Source organism: Jaculus jaculus, chromosome 3, assembly GCF_020740685.1.
Source record: "Jaculus jaculus isolate mJacJac1 chromosome 3, mJacJac1.mat.Y.cur, whole genome shotgun sequence".
NCBI classification, from domain to species: Eukaryota; Metazoa; Chordata; class Mammalia; order Rodentia; family Dipodidae; genus Jaculus; species Jaculus jaculus.
This window is the reverse complement of record NC_059104.1, coordinates 65499860-65519151: the sequence shown is the minus strand read 5'-3', so window position 1 is coordinate 65519151 and position 19292 is coordinate 65499860. Positions and strand designations below refer to the sequence as shown.

Below are 19292 nucleotides of genomic sequence, written 5' to 3'. Positions count from 1 at the left end.
CCTGAAGAAACAGGTTCTAGGACTCTTGGAAGTGGTCACCCTGGTCACCTCTGTCTGTCATTCAGTGAACTGTGGTTAAAACCCTGCAATAGTGCTTGGAACACCCTAGATGATCAGGGAAACGTCTATGGAATAAGCACCTCTCATGTGTACCCAGCTCAGAAGAAAACCATGGGGATGGGCTGGAGAGATGGCTTAGCGGTTAAGCGCTTGCCTATGAAGCCTAAAGACCCCAGTTCGAGGCCCGGTTCCCCAGGTCCCACGTTAGCCAGATGCACAAGGGGGCGCACGCGTCTGGAGTTTTTTGCAGTGGCTGGAAGCCCTGGTGCACCCATTCTCTCTCTCTCCCTCTATCTATCTTTCTCTCTGTGTCTGTCACTCTCAAATAAATAAATTTAAAAAATGAACAAAAAAATATTTAAAAAAAGAACGTGGGGAAGCAAAAGCCTGCCGACAGGTCACCCTTGTCCCTGTGTTTCATGCCCTACAATCCCTTCCCAAGCACGGTTGTCAGGGCAAGATAAGCAGCCACATCTCCACTGATGATGTAGATGGACATGCAATCTAGAAAAAGCACAAGGCCCATGGAGTTGTGGTAAGAAGCAAGAGTGACATCCCAGCTTGGCCACAGATTACAGCTTGAGGGCACAGGACTCCCACACAGCACTTCCCGCTGCCTGGTGAGATGGCCCCCACTCCTGTTCCACACTGGCCCCTTTGGTCCACACTCTCTACCTCCAGGTAGTCAGCAAAGGGGTCTGTTAGAGAGCACCCCACCAGCGCGTGTGTGCACACACATACCACGCCACACACATATAAGGGAGTGACTTTTCAAAGGCGCCTTCTCCTCAGTTTCCTAAAGCAAGCTGAGGAATGTGGCTGTGGAGGGGAATAACAGTGAAGTAAAATCCACCCCCCAACACACACGCACATAATGATTGGGAACAGGAACTCCAGAGGCAGGCTGCCGGAGTCTAAACCCTGTGCCTCCACCATCCAGCTGGTCAACTGCTTTGCCTCCTGGCATTGCTCCTTCATCTGTGAAATGGGGAGAGGGAGTTTCCACGACATGGGGGTATATGAAGAAGATCAGAGCAGCATTAGCCCACAGGAAGTGTTCAGAGCACACGGGACTAGCTGGCCAAGTGCTATGGATCTCATTATTCTCCATTCTGTTCCCCCACGTTAGCGGACCCAGAACACAAATCATGATCCCAGGTCAGCCGTATTCCAAAAGTGCACATCCATCCTCTCTATTTGTATTTTAGCAAGGACATTTTTGGTTCCCAGGGCCATGGAGAGCACCCTGAGGACCAGAGAGGGCCTGGGGGCCTCAGCATCCATATGCTCTTTGGCTTCAGTCCCTCGGGTAAGTGTCCTGGCTCTTTCTCACACAAGAACAAGACAGTTGAGAGGCTAAACTCTTCCCAAGCTCCTTTAAAAGAAGTGCTACATGTTGTGTGGGGTGTGTTAAAGGCATGGGTCAGGAAAGGGAGCAGCCAGCCTGGGCCTGAGACACACCGTCCTCTTCCATGGTCTCCAGTGGCTTCAGAAGTAAGCCTTGAAAAAACTAAGCTTCCCTGGGACCCAAGATACCAGGGCTTCTTCTCCCACCTTCTCCCTGAGGATCAACCTCGAGCTAGTGCTCAGCCCTGTTGTGTTTCCAGAGAGGCTCTGAAAGGCCGCACACAGCTCAAGCAGGGCTGGCAGAAGAGAGTTGTAGAATGTTCAGGAAGGTAGACGTGACCATAGTCACCAACATCACCTCAAGCATAGCCTGTCTGTTCAGAAGATCTTTAATGAGACTTGCATTATCTCTGAGCACCAGTGGACACTCAGTGAGTCAGGCAGAACAATGGAAGGATAAAGAAACTGGGTTCTGTGAGTTTCCTGATTTAACCTTGAGGCCTGGAGCAGGGCAAGAGGTGACACTTGTCATAAAGGACTTTTGGGGGTGTCCTTGAGAGCGATGGAGCCTTACCTCAGCTCTTAGGTGTGCCATAACTCACAGTCACACAGAGCTCCCACTGATTCAGCGGCCTTGGGGTTCTTGTCATGTAAACTCGACAAATGAGATTACAGACCACAGGAGGGTGAAATGCAGAGTTTAGAAGTAGTTCCCTAGAGCTTGGTGGAAGAGGAAAGACTCCTGCTGTGCAGACAAAAGGAAGTCTCCAGGGAGGAAGAGAACACGTCAGGTGATTTTGGTTGGGGTGTGCGCCCGTTGCCATGTGCCAAGGACCAGATTCACAGGTCCCTGTGTAACAAGGACCACAACTCACAGTTTCAAGGGAAAAAGACTGGGTTTTGGCAATATAGGGCGATATTTCCAGAAATCTTTGGTAAGGATCAGAGTTTTGTCATCTAGGAAGCGTGCAAGCTTAATCTAGAGTTCTTTTCTGGAAGGCATAACTTTCCAGGGAAGAAAGGAGATAAGGAAAGCATCCGGGTTTCTGTAAGCCTAGTGGCATTTCCTGCTTCTGGTCAATTGGAAAAATGCCACTCATTCTTGGGGTTCTGTTACCCTGACTGCCTTAGCCAGTTTCTGTCTCCTGTCACTTGCCCAGTGGGTTCACCTGTACTCACCAACTTCTGATCCCTGTAATTCCCTAAACTATGCCCTGAGCACTTGCCACTTAACCTACAGTGCCTGTCCCGGTGCATCCCGAGACGACAGCTACCTTGTCACACCCTGGCAGGCCACCACCAGACCCTCAGAAGGTCCCTTCAAGACCTGCCTGTTATACTACAGCCTCTGAAGGGAGAATGGCTTTCCCACGATGCCCACAGGCAGCCTCCTCTCACCCTAACCCTCCGAGTCCAGGCCTCACCTCTCTTCTTGCTCCTATATTGAAAACCCTGGCCCAGACCAGGGACACCTATCTGGCTTTCCCTATACCAACATAAAACAAACCAGTAAGTTATGACTCTGCTGGAGCATAACAGCCAACGTACAACCTCTGGTTACCTGACCTCAGAGCCTGTGTTTATTCTACCAGCTGTAGACACAACCCCAGTAATGTTGAGCATTTTCCCTTGGACCTGTCTCTGTCAAATGAGTCAATATATCTGAGATGATTCCAGACTTGAAACTCCCTTTCATTCCTTTGAGTTACAGTTTGGTCCTAATTAAATGCCAGAGATTTGGGATGAAGTCTCAGTGCGTAAAGTGTTTGCCACTTTACTGAGTACAGATCTTCAGGACCCACATAGAAGCTGGGCATACTGGGCATGCCTGTAACCCAACCACTGGGGAGGCAAAGACAGGAGGATGATTGGGGCTTACTGCTAATTAATCTAGCCAGATCAGTGAGCTCCAGATTCCATGTGAGTTGCATTCTCAATAAAAAAGGCCACCCTGAAATTACATAGTGAATTCCAGGTCAGTCTGGACTAGAGTGAGACCCTATTTAAAAAAAAAAACAAAAAAAGGTAGGAAATGAATGGGGAATACCTGATGTCAGGACTGCTGACCTGCACATTCACATACACACATGTGCAAGTGAACCCACACACATGAACATGCGTATACACATGTGTGCACACCACACACATATACACACATGAGGAAAAAAGGAAAGAAGCCTGGTGTGGTGGCGCACGCCTTTAGTCCCAACACTCAGTAGGAGTATTTCTGTGAGTTCGAGGCCACCCTGAGACTACATAGTGAATTTCAGGTCAGCCTGGGCTCAAAAAAAAAAAAGAAAGAAAAAAAGGAAAAAGGAAAGCCAGAGGTTTCTGAGAAAGGGCAAACTATGTTGGGGTTGTGTTTCTGGATCCTCAACTGCAGGGCCCACACCTCATACTTAAGGCCCGGTCATCAAGCCCTTCAGAACACTTTGTGACACTGATGAGCCACTTACAGAGACAGACCTCAGAGCTTGACTGTATGCTTTTGTACTCTGCCTGAAGCAGAAAGTCATTGGAGTGAACAAAGTTCTAAACTAGGAATGAGAAAACATATTCTAGAACATTCTGCTGATAGGACTGCAGTGTGGGCCAGTAGCTTTCGAAGGCACCCGATCCTTTCATATTTTAGGAAAACATGAGCTGGCAACACAGAGGCTATTCTCCAAGATCCACAGCCCATCCGTTCTAACCTCAGGACCTCCACTACCTGGGGCTAGTGGAAGTCCTCTTGACTGGAGGGCAGCCACCATCTTTCACCACACAGCATGCCACGTATCTGACATCCTATCCTGGCTTCTATGTGGAACTTGACCAACCCCTGTGCTCCCTCTGACAGGAAACCACCGGCCAGTACTTCTCAGGGTTTCCGGACTGCTCCGTCTACCTCTGCTGCCCTTCCTTCCAAGCTGCAATCTGCCGCAGAGTCTTCCAAGGGAACTTCCCCCTGCCGGACACCGTACTATATCTTCCTAAAAGATCAGGCCAGTCAGACAGAATGGGCCTACGAGAGCAAATTAGGTAAGAGAGATTGCACCCTGCTAGCACCCCGTGGCCAGGTTCCCAGGGCTGAGGCAAGAAGAATGGCCTCACAGTCGTGGTGGGGTGTGTGTGTGTGTGTGTTTAATACTGATGCTAATATGACAATGTCTTGGATCATGAGATGCCAAGTCGTATTGAGGTAAGAAGTTAACTCCCCACCAGTCCTTTCACCTGCTTCCTCGCATCCCTCACATCCACAGGGTAAGGCTCACCAAAGTGCTGATAACAAGCATCGTCTTTCCGCTTCCCTACCTCCTTTCTATTACTGATTAGTCTTCTTAGCTTGTTCTCATGAACACAGGCACCTTCTCCTCTGGGACACAGGCCATTACCTTTCTAGATTACACACTAACTCCCTGGGGCCATGAGCCATACCCAGAGACTCGGTGGAGAACAACCAGTGGTACTGGCTGACCTCAGTCTCAGCATGAGTCAGTCAGCACTAACTCAAGTCAGACAAGCATCCTTCAGTGAACGGCAGCCACGCTGGCAAGCACAGGAGAGAACTCAGTGATATTGCTTCAAGAGTCTTAATTCTCTACTCAATTAAGCCCAAAGGCCCTTCCCTCTGGGTCCTGGAAATGGAAGACTGAACAGCGTTTCTTACCATTATTAATCATTTAAGTGTGGCCTTGCTGGGATCGATCCACTGCTGATTCACAGATTTATTTCACATCTGTAGTCATGGCAGCAGTAAATTGGACTCCCATTACCTCCCCTTCCTCCTCCATCCATGCCTGCTAAATTTTGTAGCTCTAATGTGGTTAAACAAAATTGGAAGCCAGAAACCTTATAAGGGAGGATAGAGAGGTTGAGAGAAGACGGGGGCAGGCCCACACGAAGGCGGCATGAGAGGGAAAGCTTCACAGGCTACATGGGTTAGCTCAGGGCATTGGTTAACCTGTGTGCTCTCACGGATCCCCTGAGAACTGGAACCATTGCTAAGTCAATGATGGCTGAGGAAAATCTGAGTATTCATCTAAATATTCTTAAACAGGACTCGGAGAGCCATTTACTAAGCAATCGTCTAGGAAGCATCAATGCTAAGCTTAAAATGATGCAGGAGAGAAGGGGATAGAAAGAGGCTAGTCACAGGAAGTCAAGGTACTGTGGGCACCATAAAGACCCAGCTCAGATGATTGATTTGCACTTATCCACACTTCTGTTAGCATTCAGGCGTGATTTATGCAGCTCCTCATGTCTGCATTTAGGCTGTAAGCATATATGTACTTTGTGTGAACATGATTTTGCAGCTATACATTTTACCAGTTCTGAGTTCCTTAAAGCCAATACATGTTGAGTGGTAAGAGCCTGCATCCCACAGCAAAAGTCCACTGGCCAATGTCTATGGCAACAGCAGCAGCCTGAGTCAGAGGTCTGGACTGTGTTGAGCCCCAAGCCAGGCTCAACAATGACACATGCAGGTTCCTCCACTAACTTGGGGAAGGGAGCACAAAGGAGTCCATGGACAGGCACCCTAACACATGGTGCCCTGGTAAACTGACGTACTGCTTAAAGAGCAGCACATGCTGGAAGGCTCATGCCTGCCACAGAAGAAAAACAATGCTTATGATACCTTCCCGAAGATTTCGCTAACTAAACTCATCTTGCAGAAAGAATCAAGTCTGGGAGTACACCTGGGCAGACTTCTGTTGCACTCCATTGTCTTCCATTTGAGTCCCACTCAACATTCCAAGAAGAATCATTTACCACCCATTGCCAGCGTCACATACACAGTGGATTTTGTCCCTGGCCATTGTATGTTTCTGCAAGCTCATGATCACTCCTAAAATAACCCCTAGAAATTGTCTACATTCCCTGTTATGTCCCCACCTCCATGGAAAAGTGCTATCCTAGCTCAGCTTCTAAATTATGAGCAGAGGAGTGCTGACATTTTGTGATTACCTCAAGCATCATAAATCTCTTCTACTTAGCCTCTTGTCTGGTCATCCCAGCAAACCTTCAGAAAGCACAAAGAACCTTTGCCTTTAGCCCAGCAGTCATCACAGCAGAGATTGAAAACACTGAATTGAAAGAAAAGCAATCATCAAATGCGTCTAGTGGGCTTTCTTGCCACTTCTGCCTGTGGGGCATAAACTACCTTTATGGGCAGCTTTGATGGCAGCAAGGATATGACTGGGCCTGGCCAGAGGAATGAGCAAGTGTGGCAAGGGTGAGTAGACTTAGCAGCTATGAGGGCCACTGCTGAATGAAAAGATGAACTTAGGGCTACATAGCTAGGCCAGCTCAAGACAGCTGTCCATCACAAGGGGTAGCTTAGGTGGGTCAAAGAAGCCATGTTCTGAGGCAAGCCCACCGCGCCTCCTGCCACACCATCCTGTGAACTCATTTTGAATTGGTTCTAGTTCTTAGCTCCGTCAGAGATGGCAAAATTTCCAAATGATCCAGGAATCATTGAGGAATGGCCTCATTCCTACCAGTGGCATTAACCACAGGAGAGCCACAGGCTAGAGGAAATGATGAAAGAATCTGAAGCTTCTCCATGAGGAGACATAGAAAAGGTAGGAACTTTGCTGTAGCATGGAGCTTCAGGAAAGTGAGGAGATCAAAGTCAAGAGGAGAGGAGAGGGACATAAGACCCTGTGAGAGAGGGGCAGAGCCATTTACTAAGGATCTCCTGGCATGACAGAGGCTGAGAATCTGCATTCAGCCAGGGCAGAAGCCACTCACATCCACTTGCTGGAGAACAACAGGGGACAACTAAAGTAACCATAGGGCTGAATGCTCTTGGGTGAGGGTCGGCCAGAGAGAGCAAGGTGAGGCCAGGCATGGGTCCTTGTCACCAGCCCTGGTTAAGATGGTAATTCTTAGCCCTTATCATAATCCCTGCTGAGAAATCCTTTGAGACAGAGTCTCTCATTGGCTGAAACTCATTAAGTAAGCCTCACTGGTGAGCCAGTGAGTTACAGGGATCTGCCTGTCTCTACCTCCCAAGTGCTGCCCCAACTTTTTTGTGTGGGTTCTGGGAAGCAAAATCAAATACTCATACTTGCAAGGTAAGCACTTTACTATCTCCCCAGGTCCTGAGATCTGCATTCTTAACATGATTCCTGGAGGTTTCAGGGGAACACAGACAATGGAGAACCTATAGCTTAGGATGGATTTTGTGGGTGCTTGGCTCTTATTTCCAAGATACTCTTCTCATGGAATTGGGCAGTCCCGGCAGTGTTCCATATGGTGCAGCCCTTTTCCACACACAAGACTTTGAAGAACTATGAGGCAAAACAACCCAGATAAATCCTCAAAATCTATTCTTCTAGACAGTTGGTCTTGCATGAACAGAATAGTAGAGGTGCAGGAGGTAACTCAACGTCCACAGGAGGTGGCATGTGGATGGATTAAAAAGACAGTTTACGACTTCCGGTTAAGATGGCAGCGTAGGTACCACGCCAAAGCAGCCTAGGGGGGAAAAAGACCAAAAAAACTCAGCAAAATACACACTTTTACTAAAAAGTGAGGTGTATAGGAAATTGAAGCGGCAGCGGAGAAGTAGAAGAGTTATAGAGCATCCAGAGCCTGCACAGGCGGGAAAAGCAGCTCCGGCAGCTCGGCCAACCGCCGCGGCCGCGGCACAGCAGAAAGCCACCAGACTCGGCTCGAGCCGCAGGAAAAAACAGATGCAGGATTTTCCCCTCACACCGCGCTCTCAGCAACTCAGAAACGTGAGGGGAGAGCGGCAGCGAGCAACGGAGGAGCAGAACGCGAGGTAGAAGAACACGTGGAACAGCGAGACAACCAGAGCAGCCGCGGCTCCCTCCCCTCCCCCACCGCCTGAGCCCAGCTCCAGCGAACAGAGCAGCGGCCCGGGACCCGGCCACGTCAACTTGGGCTGACAACGGGACCCAAGCAGGAGCAGAGTTTGGGAGCAACATCAGCAGCTCCAGCACCGGTACCAGCGGCCCCAGCAGCAGCGGACCCAGGAGCGGCAGCAGCAGCAGATCCCGCAGCAGCAGCTTCAGGGGGAGCAGCAGCAGTGGACACAGCAGCAGCAGCTTCAGCAGCAGTGGTAGCTCCAGCAGTGGCAGCTACAGCAGCAGCAGAGGCAGCAGCAGCGGCTCAGTTTGCCCCGTAGGAAAAGCAAGTGCCCAGCTCCAGAAATCAGAACAGCAGCCCGACGACCCAGGCAGCAACTTGACTGAGACCAAAATCACCCAAGGTAACTGGGATTGCACCAGGGAAGGGTCTCACTTGGTCACAAGCTGACTTGGATCCCTCAACAGACCAGAAATCTAAACCTCTTTGTTGATAGAGGATCTGGTCATTATAATAACTACTCTTGCATACATACTCGGGGCTGTTTTTGATTGAATGTGTACAGTGTTTAGTTAAATTTTAGAATCTACCTGTATTTTATTCCACTCAGCCTGCTTGAATACTCCTATAGCAGGGAAACTCAACCCCTAAGAACATCTTTGTAGATACTCTGAGAGTCTTAAGAGCCACACCTAATACCTTAAGGTCCTACCCTGAAAATATATTACATCAAATCAATTGATACAGCTAAGAATACACAGCTAGCTAGAAAATCCAAGCATTAACTTAATCCAAGATGCAAAAATATATACATTATAACACAAGAAACACTAAAAAGCAAGACGATATAAATCCACCTAAAAGTATTAATGCATCAGAAATGTCCTCCAGTAAGAAAGAGTTAGAGGAAATGCCTGAGAAAGAGTTCAAAAGAATAATTATAAATATGTTCAAAGAGGTCAAAGAACACATGAAAACAATCAAAGAAGAAATCAAAGAGGAAATCAAAGGAATCAAAGAAGAGGCAGGACACCAATTTAATGAAATAAAGAAGGCAATACAAGACATAAATAGGGAAATAGAAATAATAAAGAAAAACCAGTCAGAATTACTAGCAATGAAGAACACAGTTAATGAAATAAAAAACTCTGTAGAAAATCTCACCAGTAGGATGGATGAGGGAGAGGACAGAATATCTAAGCTAGAAGACCAGGTGGCAGACCTAATGCAGTCCAACAAAGAGAAAGACAAACTTATAGAAAAGTATGAGTGGGAATTTCAAGATATTCGGGACACTATGAAAAGATCCAATATAAGAATTCAGGGCATAGTAGAAGGAGAAGAACTCCACTCCAGAGGCATAGTAGGCATCTTCAACAAAATCATAGAGGAAAATTTCCCCCAAATTGGGAAAGAGGTGCCAATACAGATACAGGAAGCCTTTAGAACCCCAGCCAGGCAAAACCCAGAAAGAACTTCTCCTCGCCATATTATAATCAAACTTCCAAACACACACACCAAAGAAAAAATATTGAAAGCAGTTAGAGAGAAAAATCAAGTTACCTACAAAAGCAAACCCTTCAGGATTACAGCAGATTATTCAACACAAACTTTTAAAGCCAGAAGGGCTTGGAGTGATATATTCCAAGTTCTGAAAGATAACAACTATCAACCAAGGTTACTTTATCCTGCAAAGTTATCCATTCAAATAGATGGAGAAATAAAGACATTCCATGACAAAAGCAGGTTAAAGGAGTATTTGAAGACAAAACCAGCTCTACAGAAAATACTTGATAGAATCCTCCATGCTGAACAAAAGGAAAAGCACACATATAAGGAACCTAGAAAAAACAAGCTATACTCAAATACCAGTTAACAGAAGAGAGCACAGATAGAACCAGAAACACACACACACACACACACAAAATGGCAAACATAAATACACACCTTTCAATAATATCTCTTAATATCAACGGTCTCAATGCCCCAACAAAAAGACATAGATTTGCAGACTGGGTTAAAAAGCAGGATCCTACAATTTGTTGTCTCCAAGAAACTCACCTTTCTACAAAGGATAGACATTATCTTAGGATGAAAGGTTGGAAGACGGTGTTTCAAGCAAATGGGCCTAGAAAACAAGCAGGGGTTGCTATCCTAATATCAGACAGGGTAGACTTTAGTCCGACGTTAGTCAAGAAAGATAAGGAAGGTCACTTTATATTGATTAAGGGCACACTCCAACAGGAGGACATTACAATCCTAAACATATATGCACCTAACATGGGGGCTCCCAAATTCGTCAAACAAACACTATTAGAACTAAGGTCACAGATAACACCAAACACAGTGGTGGTGGGTGACTTTAACACCCCACTCTCATCAATTGACAGGTCATCCAAGGAAAGAATAAACAGAGAGGCATCTGGACTAAATGAGGTCATAGAAGGAATGGACCTAACAGATATATACAGGACATTTCATCCAAAGGCTGCAGAATATACATTCTTTTCAGCAGCACATGGAACATTCTCTAAAATAGACCATATATTAGGACACAAAGCAAATTCAGGAAAATTGAAATCATTCCTTGCATTCTATCTGACCACAATGGAATTAAACTACAAATCAGTAGCAAGAAAGGCTATAGAGCATACACAAAATCATGGAAACTAAACAATACACTACTAAATGATGAGTGGGTCAATGAAGAAATCAAAAAGGAAATCAAAAAATTTATAGAGTCAAATGATAATGAGAACACAATATACCAAAATCTCTGGGACACAATGAAGGCAGTTCTAAGAGGCAAATTTATAGCCTTAAGTGCCTATATTAATAAATTAGAAAGGTCGCAAGTAAACGACCTAATGCTTCGCCTTAAAGCCTTGGAAAAAGAAGAACAAGGCAAACCAAAAATCAGTAGACGGGAAGAAATAATAAAGATTAGGGCAGAAATTAATGAGATAGAAACAAAAAGAACAATCCAAAGAATTAATGAAACAAAGAGTTGGTTCTTTGAAAGGATAAACAAGATTGATAAACCCTTAACAAATCTGACCAAAAGAAAGAGAGAAGAGACACAAATTAATAAAATCAGAGATGAACAAGGTAACATCACAACAGATTCCAGAGAAATTCAAAAAATCATAGGGACATACTACAAAAGCATATACTCCACAAAGTATGAAAATCTGAAAGAAATGGATGATTTCCTTGATCTATATGACCTACCTAAATTAAATCAAGATGAGATTAATCACTTAAATAGACCTATAACAAACATGGAGATCCGAACAGTTATCAATAATCTCCCAACTAAAAAAGCCCAGGCCCGGATGGATTCACTGCTGAATTTTACCAGACTTTTAAGGAAGAGCTAACACCATTGCTTCTTAAGCTTTTCCAGGAAATAGAAAAAGAAGGAATTCTACCAAACTCCTTCTATGAGGCCAGCATCACCCTGATACCAAAACCAGGCAAAGATAGAACAAAAAAAGAAAATTACAGACCAATCTCCCTCATGAACATAGATGCAAAAATTCTCAACAAAATATTGGCAAACAGAATACAAGAGTATATCAAAAAGATCATTCACCCTGACCAAGTAGGCTTTATCCCAGAGATGCAGGGATGGTTCAACATACGCAAATCTATAAATGTAATACATTACATAAACAGGTTGAAGGACAAAAATCACATGATCAGCTCATTAGATGCAGAGAAAGCATTTGACAAAATCCAACATCCCTTCATGATAAAAGTCCTACAGAGACTGGGAATAGAAGGAACATATCTCAATATAATAAAGGCTATTTATGACAAGCCTACAGCCAACATATTACTAAATGGGGAAAAACTGGAAGCTTTTCCACTAAAATCAGGAACAAGACAAGGGTGTCCACTGTCCCCACTTCTATTTAATATAGTTTTGGAAGTCTTAGCCATAGCAATAAGGCAAGAGACACACATAAAAGGGATACAAATTGGAAAGGAAGAAATCAAGTTATCATTATTTGCAGATGACATGATTCTATACATAAAAGACCCTAAAGACTCTACTAGCAAGCTGTTAGAGCTGATCAAAACCTACAGCAATGTAGCAGGATACAAAATAAATACACAGAAATCAGTAGCCTTCATATATGCTAACAACAAACACACAGAGGATGAAATCAGAGAATCACTCCCATTCAAAATTGCATCAAAAAAAAAAAAAATACCTTGGAATAAACCTAACCAAGGAAGTAAAGAATCTATACAATGAGAACTTTAAAACACTCAAGCGAGAAATTGCAGAAGACACTAGAAAGTGGAGAAACATCCCTTGTTCCTGGATTGGAAGAATCAATATTGTGAAAATGGCAATCTTACCTAAAGCAATCTACACATTTAATGCAATCCCTATCAAAATTCCAAAGGCTTTCTTCATGGAAATAGAAAAAACAATCCAAAAATTCATTTGGAATCACAAAAAAACCTCGAATATCTAAAATAAAACTGAGCAACAAAAAAGAGGCTGGTGGTATCACCATACCTGATTTTAACCTATACTACAGAGCCATAGTAACAAAAACAGCATGGTACTGGCACAAAAACAGACATGTAGATCAGTGGAACAGAATAGAGGACCCAGATGTAAGCCCAAGTAGCTATAGCCACCTGATATTCGATAAAAATGCCAAAAATACTCATTGGAGAAGAGACAGCCTCTTCAGCAAAGGGTGTTTTGAAAACTGGATAAATATCTGCAGAAGGATGAAAATAGATTCTTCTCTCTCGCCATGCACAAGAATTAAGTCCAAATGGATTAAAGACCTTAACATCAGACCGGAAACTTTGAAACTGCTAGAGGAAAAAGTAGAGGAAACCTTTCAACATATTGGTCTTGGCAAAGAGTTTCTGAATAGAACCCCAATTGCTCAGGCAATAAAACCACAGATTAACCACTGGGACATAATGAAATTACAAAGATTTTGCACCGCAAAGGACACAGTGAAAAAAGCAAAGAGGCAACCTACAGAATGGGAAAAAATCTTCGCCAGCTATATATCTGATAGAGGATTAATATCTAGGATATACAAAGAACTCAAAAAGTTAAATAATAAGGAATCAAACAAGCCAATCAAAAAATGGGCTATGGAGCTAAATAGAGAGTTCTCAAAGGAAGAAATACGAATGGCATATAAGCACCTAAAAAAATGTTCTACGTCACTAGTCATCAGGGAAATGCAGATTAAAACTACATTGAGATTCCATCTCACTCCTGTCAGATTGGCCACCATCATGAAAACAAATGATCATAAATGTTGGCGGGGATGTGGAAAAAAAGGAACCCTTCTGCACTGCTGGTGGGAATGCAATCTGGTCCAGCCATTGTGGAAAACAGTGTGGAGGTTCCTAAAACAGCTAGAGATTGATCTACCATATGACCCAGCTATAGCGCTCCTAGGCATATATCCAAAGGACTCATTTCATTTCCTTAGAAGTACATGCTCAACCATGTTTATTGCTGCTCAATTTATAATAGCTGGGAAATGGAACCAGCCTAGATGTCCCTCAACAGATGCGTGGATAATGAAGATGTGGTACATTTATACAATGGAGTTCTACTCAGCGGTAAAGAAAAATGAAGTTATGAAATTTGCAGAAAAATGGATGGACCTGGAAAGTATTATACTAAGTGAGGTAACCCAGGCCCAGAAAGCCAAGCGCCACATGTTCTCCCTCATATGGGGATCCTAGCTACAGATGACTGGGCTTCTGCGTGAGAATGAAAATACTTAGTAGCAGAGGCCAGTAAGTTGAAAAGGAGACATAAAGGGTGGAGAAAGGAAGGGAGGAGGATACTTAATAGGTTGATATTGTATATATGTAATTACAATTATTGTAACGGGGAGGTAATATGATGGAGAATGGAATTTCAAATGGGAAAGTGTGGGGGTGGGGAGGGAGGGAATTACCATGGGATATATTTTATAATCATGGAAAATGTTAATAAAAATTTAAAACAAAATTAAAAATTAAAAATTAAAAAAAAAGACAGTTTACAGCCTCCAGTATCTGTCTATTGGGGCACAAATCAGGGTCATAAACAAAGGAAACCAGGAATTTTAAACATTGAGCTAATACTTGAAATCTTCAAGTCGTAGTGCCTGGCATGTGGAAGCAATCAATTTTTTTTTTTTTTTTTTTTTTTTGCTATTTCATCATCCAACATTTATTTTTGCCTTTTTCTTTAATACAAAATGATACTCAATTTAGGACAGCCAGGTGTACGTGCATTGAAAGATTAAAATTTCTACAGTCTTTGTATCAGTTATGGCCACAAGTTCTAGTTAATGGATCTCCACATGAACTCCAGTGCCCGGCTGCCTCCCTTCCTCCATCGTGAACCTGCACTGTGAAGCCAGTGGCCGAGGAGTCAGCACCTATGAAGTTCAGAACAAGCAGTTCTGAAGGTGGAAGCTAGTGTCAAAGATGGTGAACAGACAGGATGGCTGGTCTCTGCAATCATAAATATTTGTTAAATACTTTTGAAATTGTTACTGAACCTTCCATCTGATTAACCTATGAACTGGTTGAGGTTTTTTGTTTTTTTTTTTAATTTATTTATTTGAGAGGGACAGACACAGAGAGAAAGACAGATAGAGGGAGAGAGAGAATGGGCGCACCAGGGCTTCCAGCCTCTGCAAACGAACTCCAGATGCGTGCGCCCCCTTGTGCATCTGGCTAACATGGGACCTGGGGAACCGAGCCTCGAACCGGGGTCCTTAGGCTTCACAGGCAAGCGCTTAACCACTAAGCCATCTCTCCAGCCCCTGGTTGAGGTTTTTTTTTTTTTTTTTTTTTTTTGGTTTTTCGAGGTAGGGTCTCACTCTGGTCCAGGCTGACCTGGAATTAACTCTGTCATCTCAGGGTGGCCTTGAACTCACGGCAATCCTCCTACCTCTGCCTCCCGAGTGCTGGGATTAAAGGCCTGCGCCACCACGCCTGGCTTGGTTGAGGTTTTTTGAGACAAGGTTTCACTCTAGCCCAGGCTGGCCTCAAACTCACAATTCTCCTACTTTAACCTCATGAATGCTGGGATTAAGGGTGTGAGCCACTATACCTGGTCTCCAACTGATTTACAATCTGATGGTGGGCTGGAGAGATGGCTTAGCCTGTGAAGCCTAAGAACCCCAGTTCACGGCTCGATTCCCCAGGACCCACATTAGCCAGATGCACAAGGAGGTGCACGCATCTGGAGTTAGTTTGCAGTGGCTGGAAGCCCTGGTGTGCCCATTCTCTCTCTCTCCCTCTCTCTCCTCCTCCTCCTCCTCCTCCTCCTCCTCTCTGTCTGTCACTCTCAAATAAAAATAAACAAAAAAAAAATTTTTTTTAATCTGATGGTGGTGGTGAAAGGGCATACATATCGTATTCCAAAGAGTCAGTCTTGAAAGGAAAGGCGGTGGACAGATACATGCAGATGCAGAGCCACTGTGTATAGGAATGTGGATGAGCATGAATGAAAGGAAAAGTAAGTCTCCAAACCACCTGGTGAGAGGGAAAGAAGGGATGGAAAGCCCTCAAGTGCAAACTGACATGCTCGCACAGATTTTCCTTGAAGTTTTTTTAATTGCTAATTGAACCCAAGGACCTGAGCACACTAGGCCAGCACTCTGCCATACTCCAAGCACCTGGAGTGGGCTTTCTAAGAGTCATATGCAGAGGTTAAAATGATGATGGTCTCTGGGACCTGAGGAAATGGCTAAACGGGTTGCTTGCCATGCAAGTAGGAGGACCTGAGTTCCTAGCGCCCACTTAAAAAAAAAAAAAAAAAAAAGACTAGATATGCCTGCTGAAGAGATGGACACAGGAGAATCCCTTGGACTTGCTGGATAATCTAGCCAAATCTGTGAGTTCCAGGTTCTGTAAGACACTCCATTTCAAAAATAAGGTGAAGGGCTTGAGAGATGGCTTAGTAGTTACACTGCTTGCCTGCAAAGCCTAAGAGCCCAGGTTTGATTCCCCAATACTCACATAAAGCCAGATTCACAAGGTGGCACATAATTCTGTAGTTCATTTACAATGTCTACAGACTGTGGCATGCCCATTCTCTCTCTTTCTCTCTCTCTTTCCTTCTTTCTCAAATAAATAACTAAATAAATAAAATATTAAAAACTAAGGTGGAGAGCAATTGAAGAAGATATTGACTTCTAGTCTCTATATACACCAATAAGTGTCCCCGCACACATCCACACACACACCCAAGAAGATGATACTCCCTGCAATGAATACAGAAAAATAAATAGCTGTGAGCTTTAAAAGATTCTCTGCCTCAAAAGCTGAATCCCAGGATAAGCATTCTTATCAAAAAGTAGTAGTTATGGGCTGGAGAGATGGCTTAGTGGTTAAGCACTTGCCTAGGAAGCCTAAGGACCCCGGTTCAAGGCTCGATTCCTCAGGACCCACATTAGCCAGATGCACAAGGGGGCGCACACATCTGGAGTTCGTTTGCAGTGGCTGGAGGCCCTGGCTTTCCCATTCTCTCTCTCTCTCTCTCTATCTGCCTCTCTCTCTCTCTCTCTCTGTCACTCTCAAATAAATAAATAAAAATGAACAAAAGAATTTTTTAAAAACTTTTTAAAAAGCAGTAGTTATAATAATGATCATACAATCAGTAATAGTAAAAGACAGTTGCCCTTTTAAATATGAATTGAGCACAAAGAAAGTTATGACAGACCTGGCTACTGTTTATTCAGTACTGAGGAATGATGCAGAGATTCAAGGTCTATAACTACTATTTAGTTTTAACTTCATTGTGAATGAAAATTATGTTCAAGTTGGAAAAAAGTACAGAAACCAAAAATTGTTGAGAAACAGTTTTGCTAGAAGAAACTATGGTAACTGTTGCCTTCTGAGCTAAACAAAATATGCCCCAATATATAGATAGTGTAATAGCTTAATCTTTTTTCTGGGGTTTGAGGAGTTATAGAAAGTTAAGAAAACAAATTTGTGGCCAACTTGGGACAAATACTAAGAGCAAAATAGCCACAATAAATTACAATGAATGGGGACAAATAATGTAATGCTGGCTGTTGGGTCACTGTGACAAAATTAGGCAACCATGATAACCCCATGGAGCCAAATTCCAACAGGAATTTAATTCCCAAAAGCTGAGGCTGGAGGGATTGCTTAGTGGTTAAGGCATTTGCCTACAAAGCCAAAGAACCATGGTTTGATTCCCCAGGACCCACGTTAGCCAGATGCACAAGGTGGTGCATCTATCTGGAGTTTGTTTGCAGTGGCTGGAGGCCCTGGTGCACCCATTCTCTCCAACCCCCTTTCTCTGTCAAATAAATAAATAAATAATTTTTTTTAAATGAAAAGCTTCCTGGTGGTCCTGAACAAAACAGAACAATATGAGGTGGGCACTAAGTAAGATAATGAGCTAATGGCTGAATGCCACCCAGAAGTACCATTGAGTGATCAGGCTCAACCTGGTTTCCAGCCGAAAGCCAAGGGGTTCTTCCCATAAAACCTTCTTATCACATACTCCTTTGTTTTCATGATGAGAAAGGGTATATTTCAGACTTATGGATTCCAGAAAAAGCTTAGTCATGGTGGAAGATGGCTCACTTCATCATACAAAACCACAGCAGAGAGAGGAAAGTAGAGTTCAAGCTGGCTCAGGACACACCTTAGGAACTGACTCAAGATCCACCCACAGAAACACCCTTCCTTCAGCAGGGCTTCTCCTGCTGGGGACTAAGTAGGAAGCTTAATCAAACATACCTAGGAACATTTACAATCAAACTACCACATTCCGCCAGGTGTGGCAGTGCACGTCTTTAATCCCAGCACTCAGGAGGCAGAGGTAGGAGATCACTGTGAGTTCAAGGCCACCCTGAGACTACAGAGTGAATTCCAGGTCAACCTGGGCTAGAGTGAGACCCTACCTCGAAAAACCCCCAAAAAAGAAAAAAACAACTACCACATTCCACCCCTGGCTCCCATAGACTCAGCCATCCCACAATGCAAAATGCACTCAATCCAACTTTAAAAGTCCCCATAATCTTTACCAACTTTAACATAGTTCAAAAGCCCAAAGTCTTGAGCTGGGAGTGGTGGCGCACGCCTTTAATCCCAGCACTCAGGAGACAGAGGTAGGAGGAGAATCGCCATGAGTTCAAGGCAACCCTGAGACTACATAATGAATACCCCATCTCAGCCTGGGTTACAGCAAGACCCTACCTCAAAAAAAAAAAAAAAAAAAAAAAAACAAAGTCTCATCTGAGACCCAAAACTGTCTCTTTTTGTGAGTTCTGTAAAATCAAAGCACGAGTTACATACTTCTAATACATAATGGCACAGAGTAAACATTCCTCTGGCAAAAAGACACCAAACCAAGGAGAAACAGAACCAGTGCAAGATCAATAACCAGCAGGCAAGTATTAAGCATCTGCAGTTCCAAGTCCAATATCTATAACCAGCAACAAAGTCTCCTGGGTTCCAATTCCACCTTTCTAGCTGGGCTGCCCACAGCTAAGGAAAACCTCCATCCCCAGCCAGCAGCTCTCCTTGGCAGCCATTCCATGGTCCTATCATTGCCATATTTCTTGGGCCTCCATTGCAATCCATGGTTCATCTTCATAGCTCAATCCAATAGCTTTACCAGGCCTTTGTATAGGGATGTTGTAAAACATATTTTTGAAAATATTTACTTATTTATTCATTTGAGAGAGAGGGAGGGAGGGAAAGAGTCAGATAGTGAAGAAATGGGTATACAAGGGCCTCTAGCCATTGCAAACAAACTCCAGGTGAATGTGCCAGTTTGTGCATCTGGTTTACATGGGTACTAGGGAATCAAACCTGTGTCGTTAGGCTTCACAGGCAAGTGCCTTAACTGCTAAGCCTTCTGTGCAACCCTGTATAGAGATTTTGAACCTACTTCACACTGCACATCTCAGTGGCTTCTGGAACCATATGCACTTCATGACCCTCTCCCCTGCATATCTCATACTTCCCAAACCTATCCCAGATAAGCAATATAGACAAATTTGTAAATCTAAGGGGAAATAACACTTGAC

The 19292-nt window shown here is 44.0% G+C and overlaps 1 protein-coding gene across 1 annotated transcript in view; it reads left to right on the top strand.

Annotated features, from left to right (window-relative positions):
• Erich6b (glutamate rich 6B) overlaps window positions 1-19292 on the top strand; it is a 71640-nt gene that overhangs the window by 23268 nt on the left and 29080 nt on the right. Inside the window, exon 5 of the mRNA XM_045146041.1 lies at window positions 4247-4428. Coding sequence (XP_045001976.1) covers window positions 4247-4428 — 182 coding nt within the window. The remainder of the gene's footprint in view (window positions 1-4246; window positions 4429-19292) is intronic.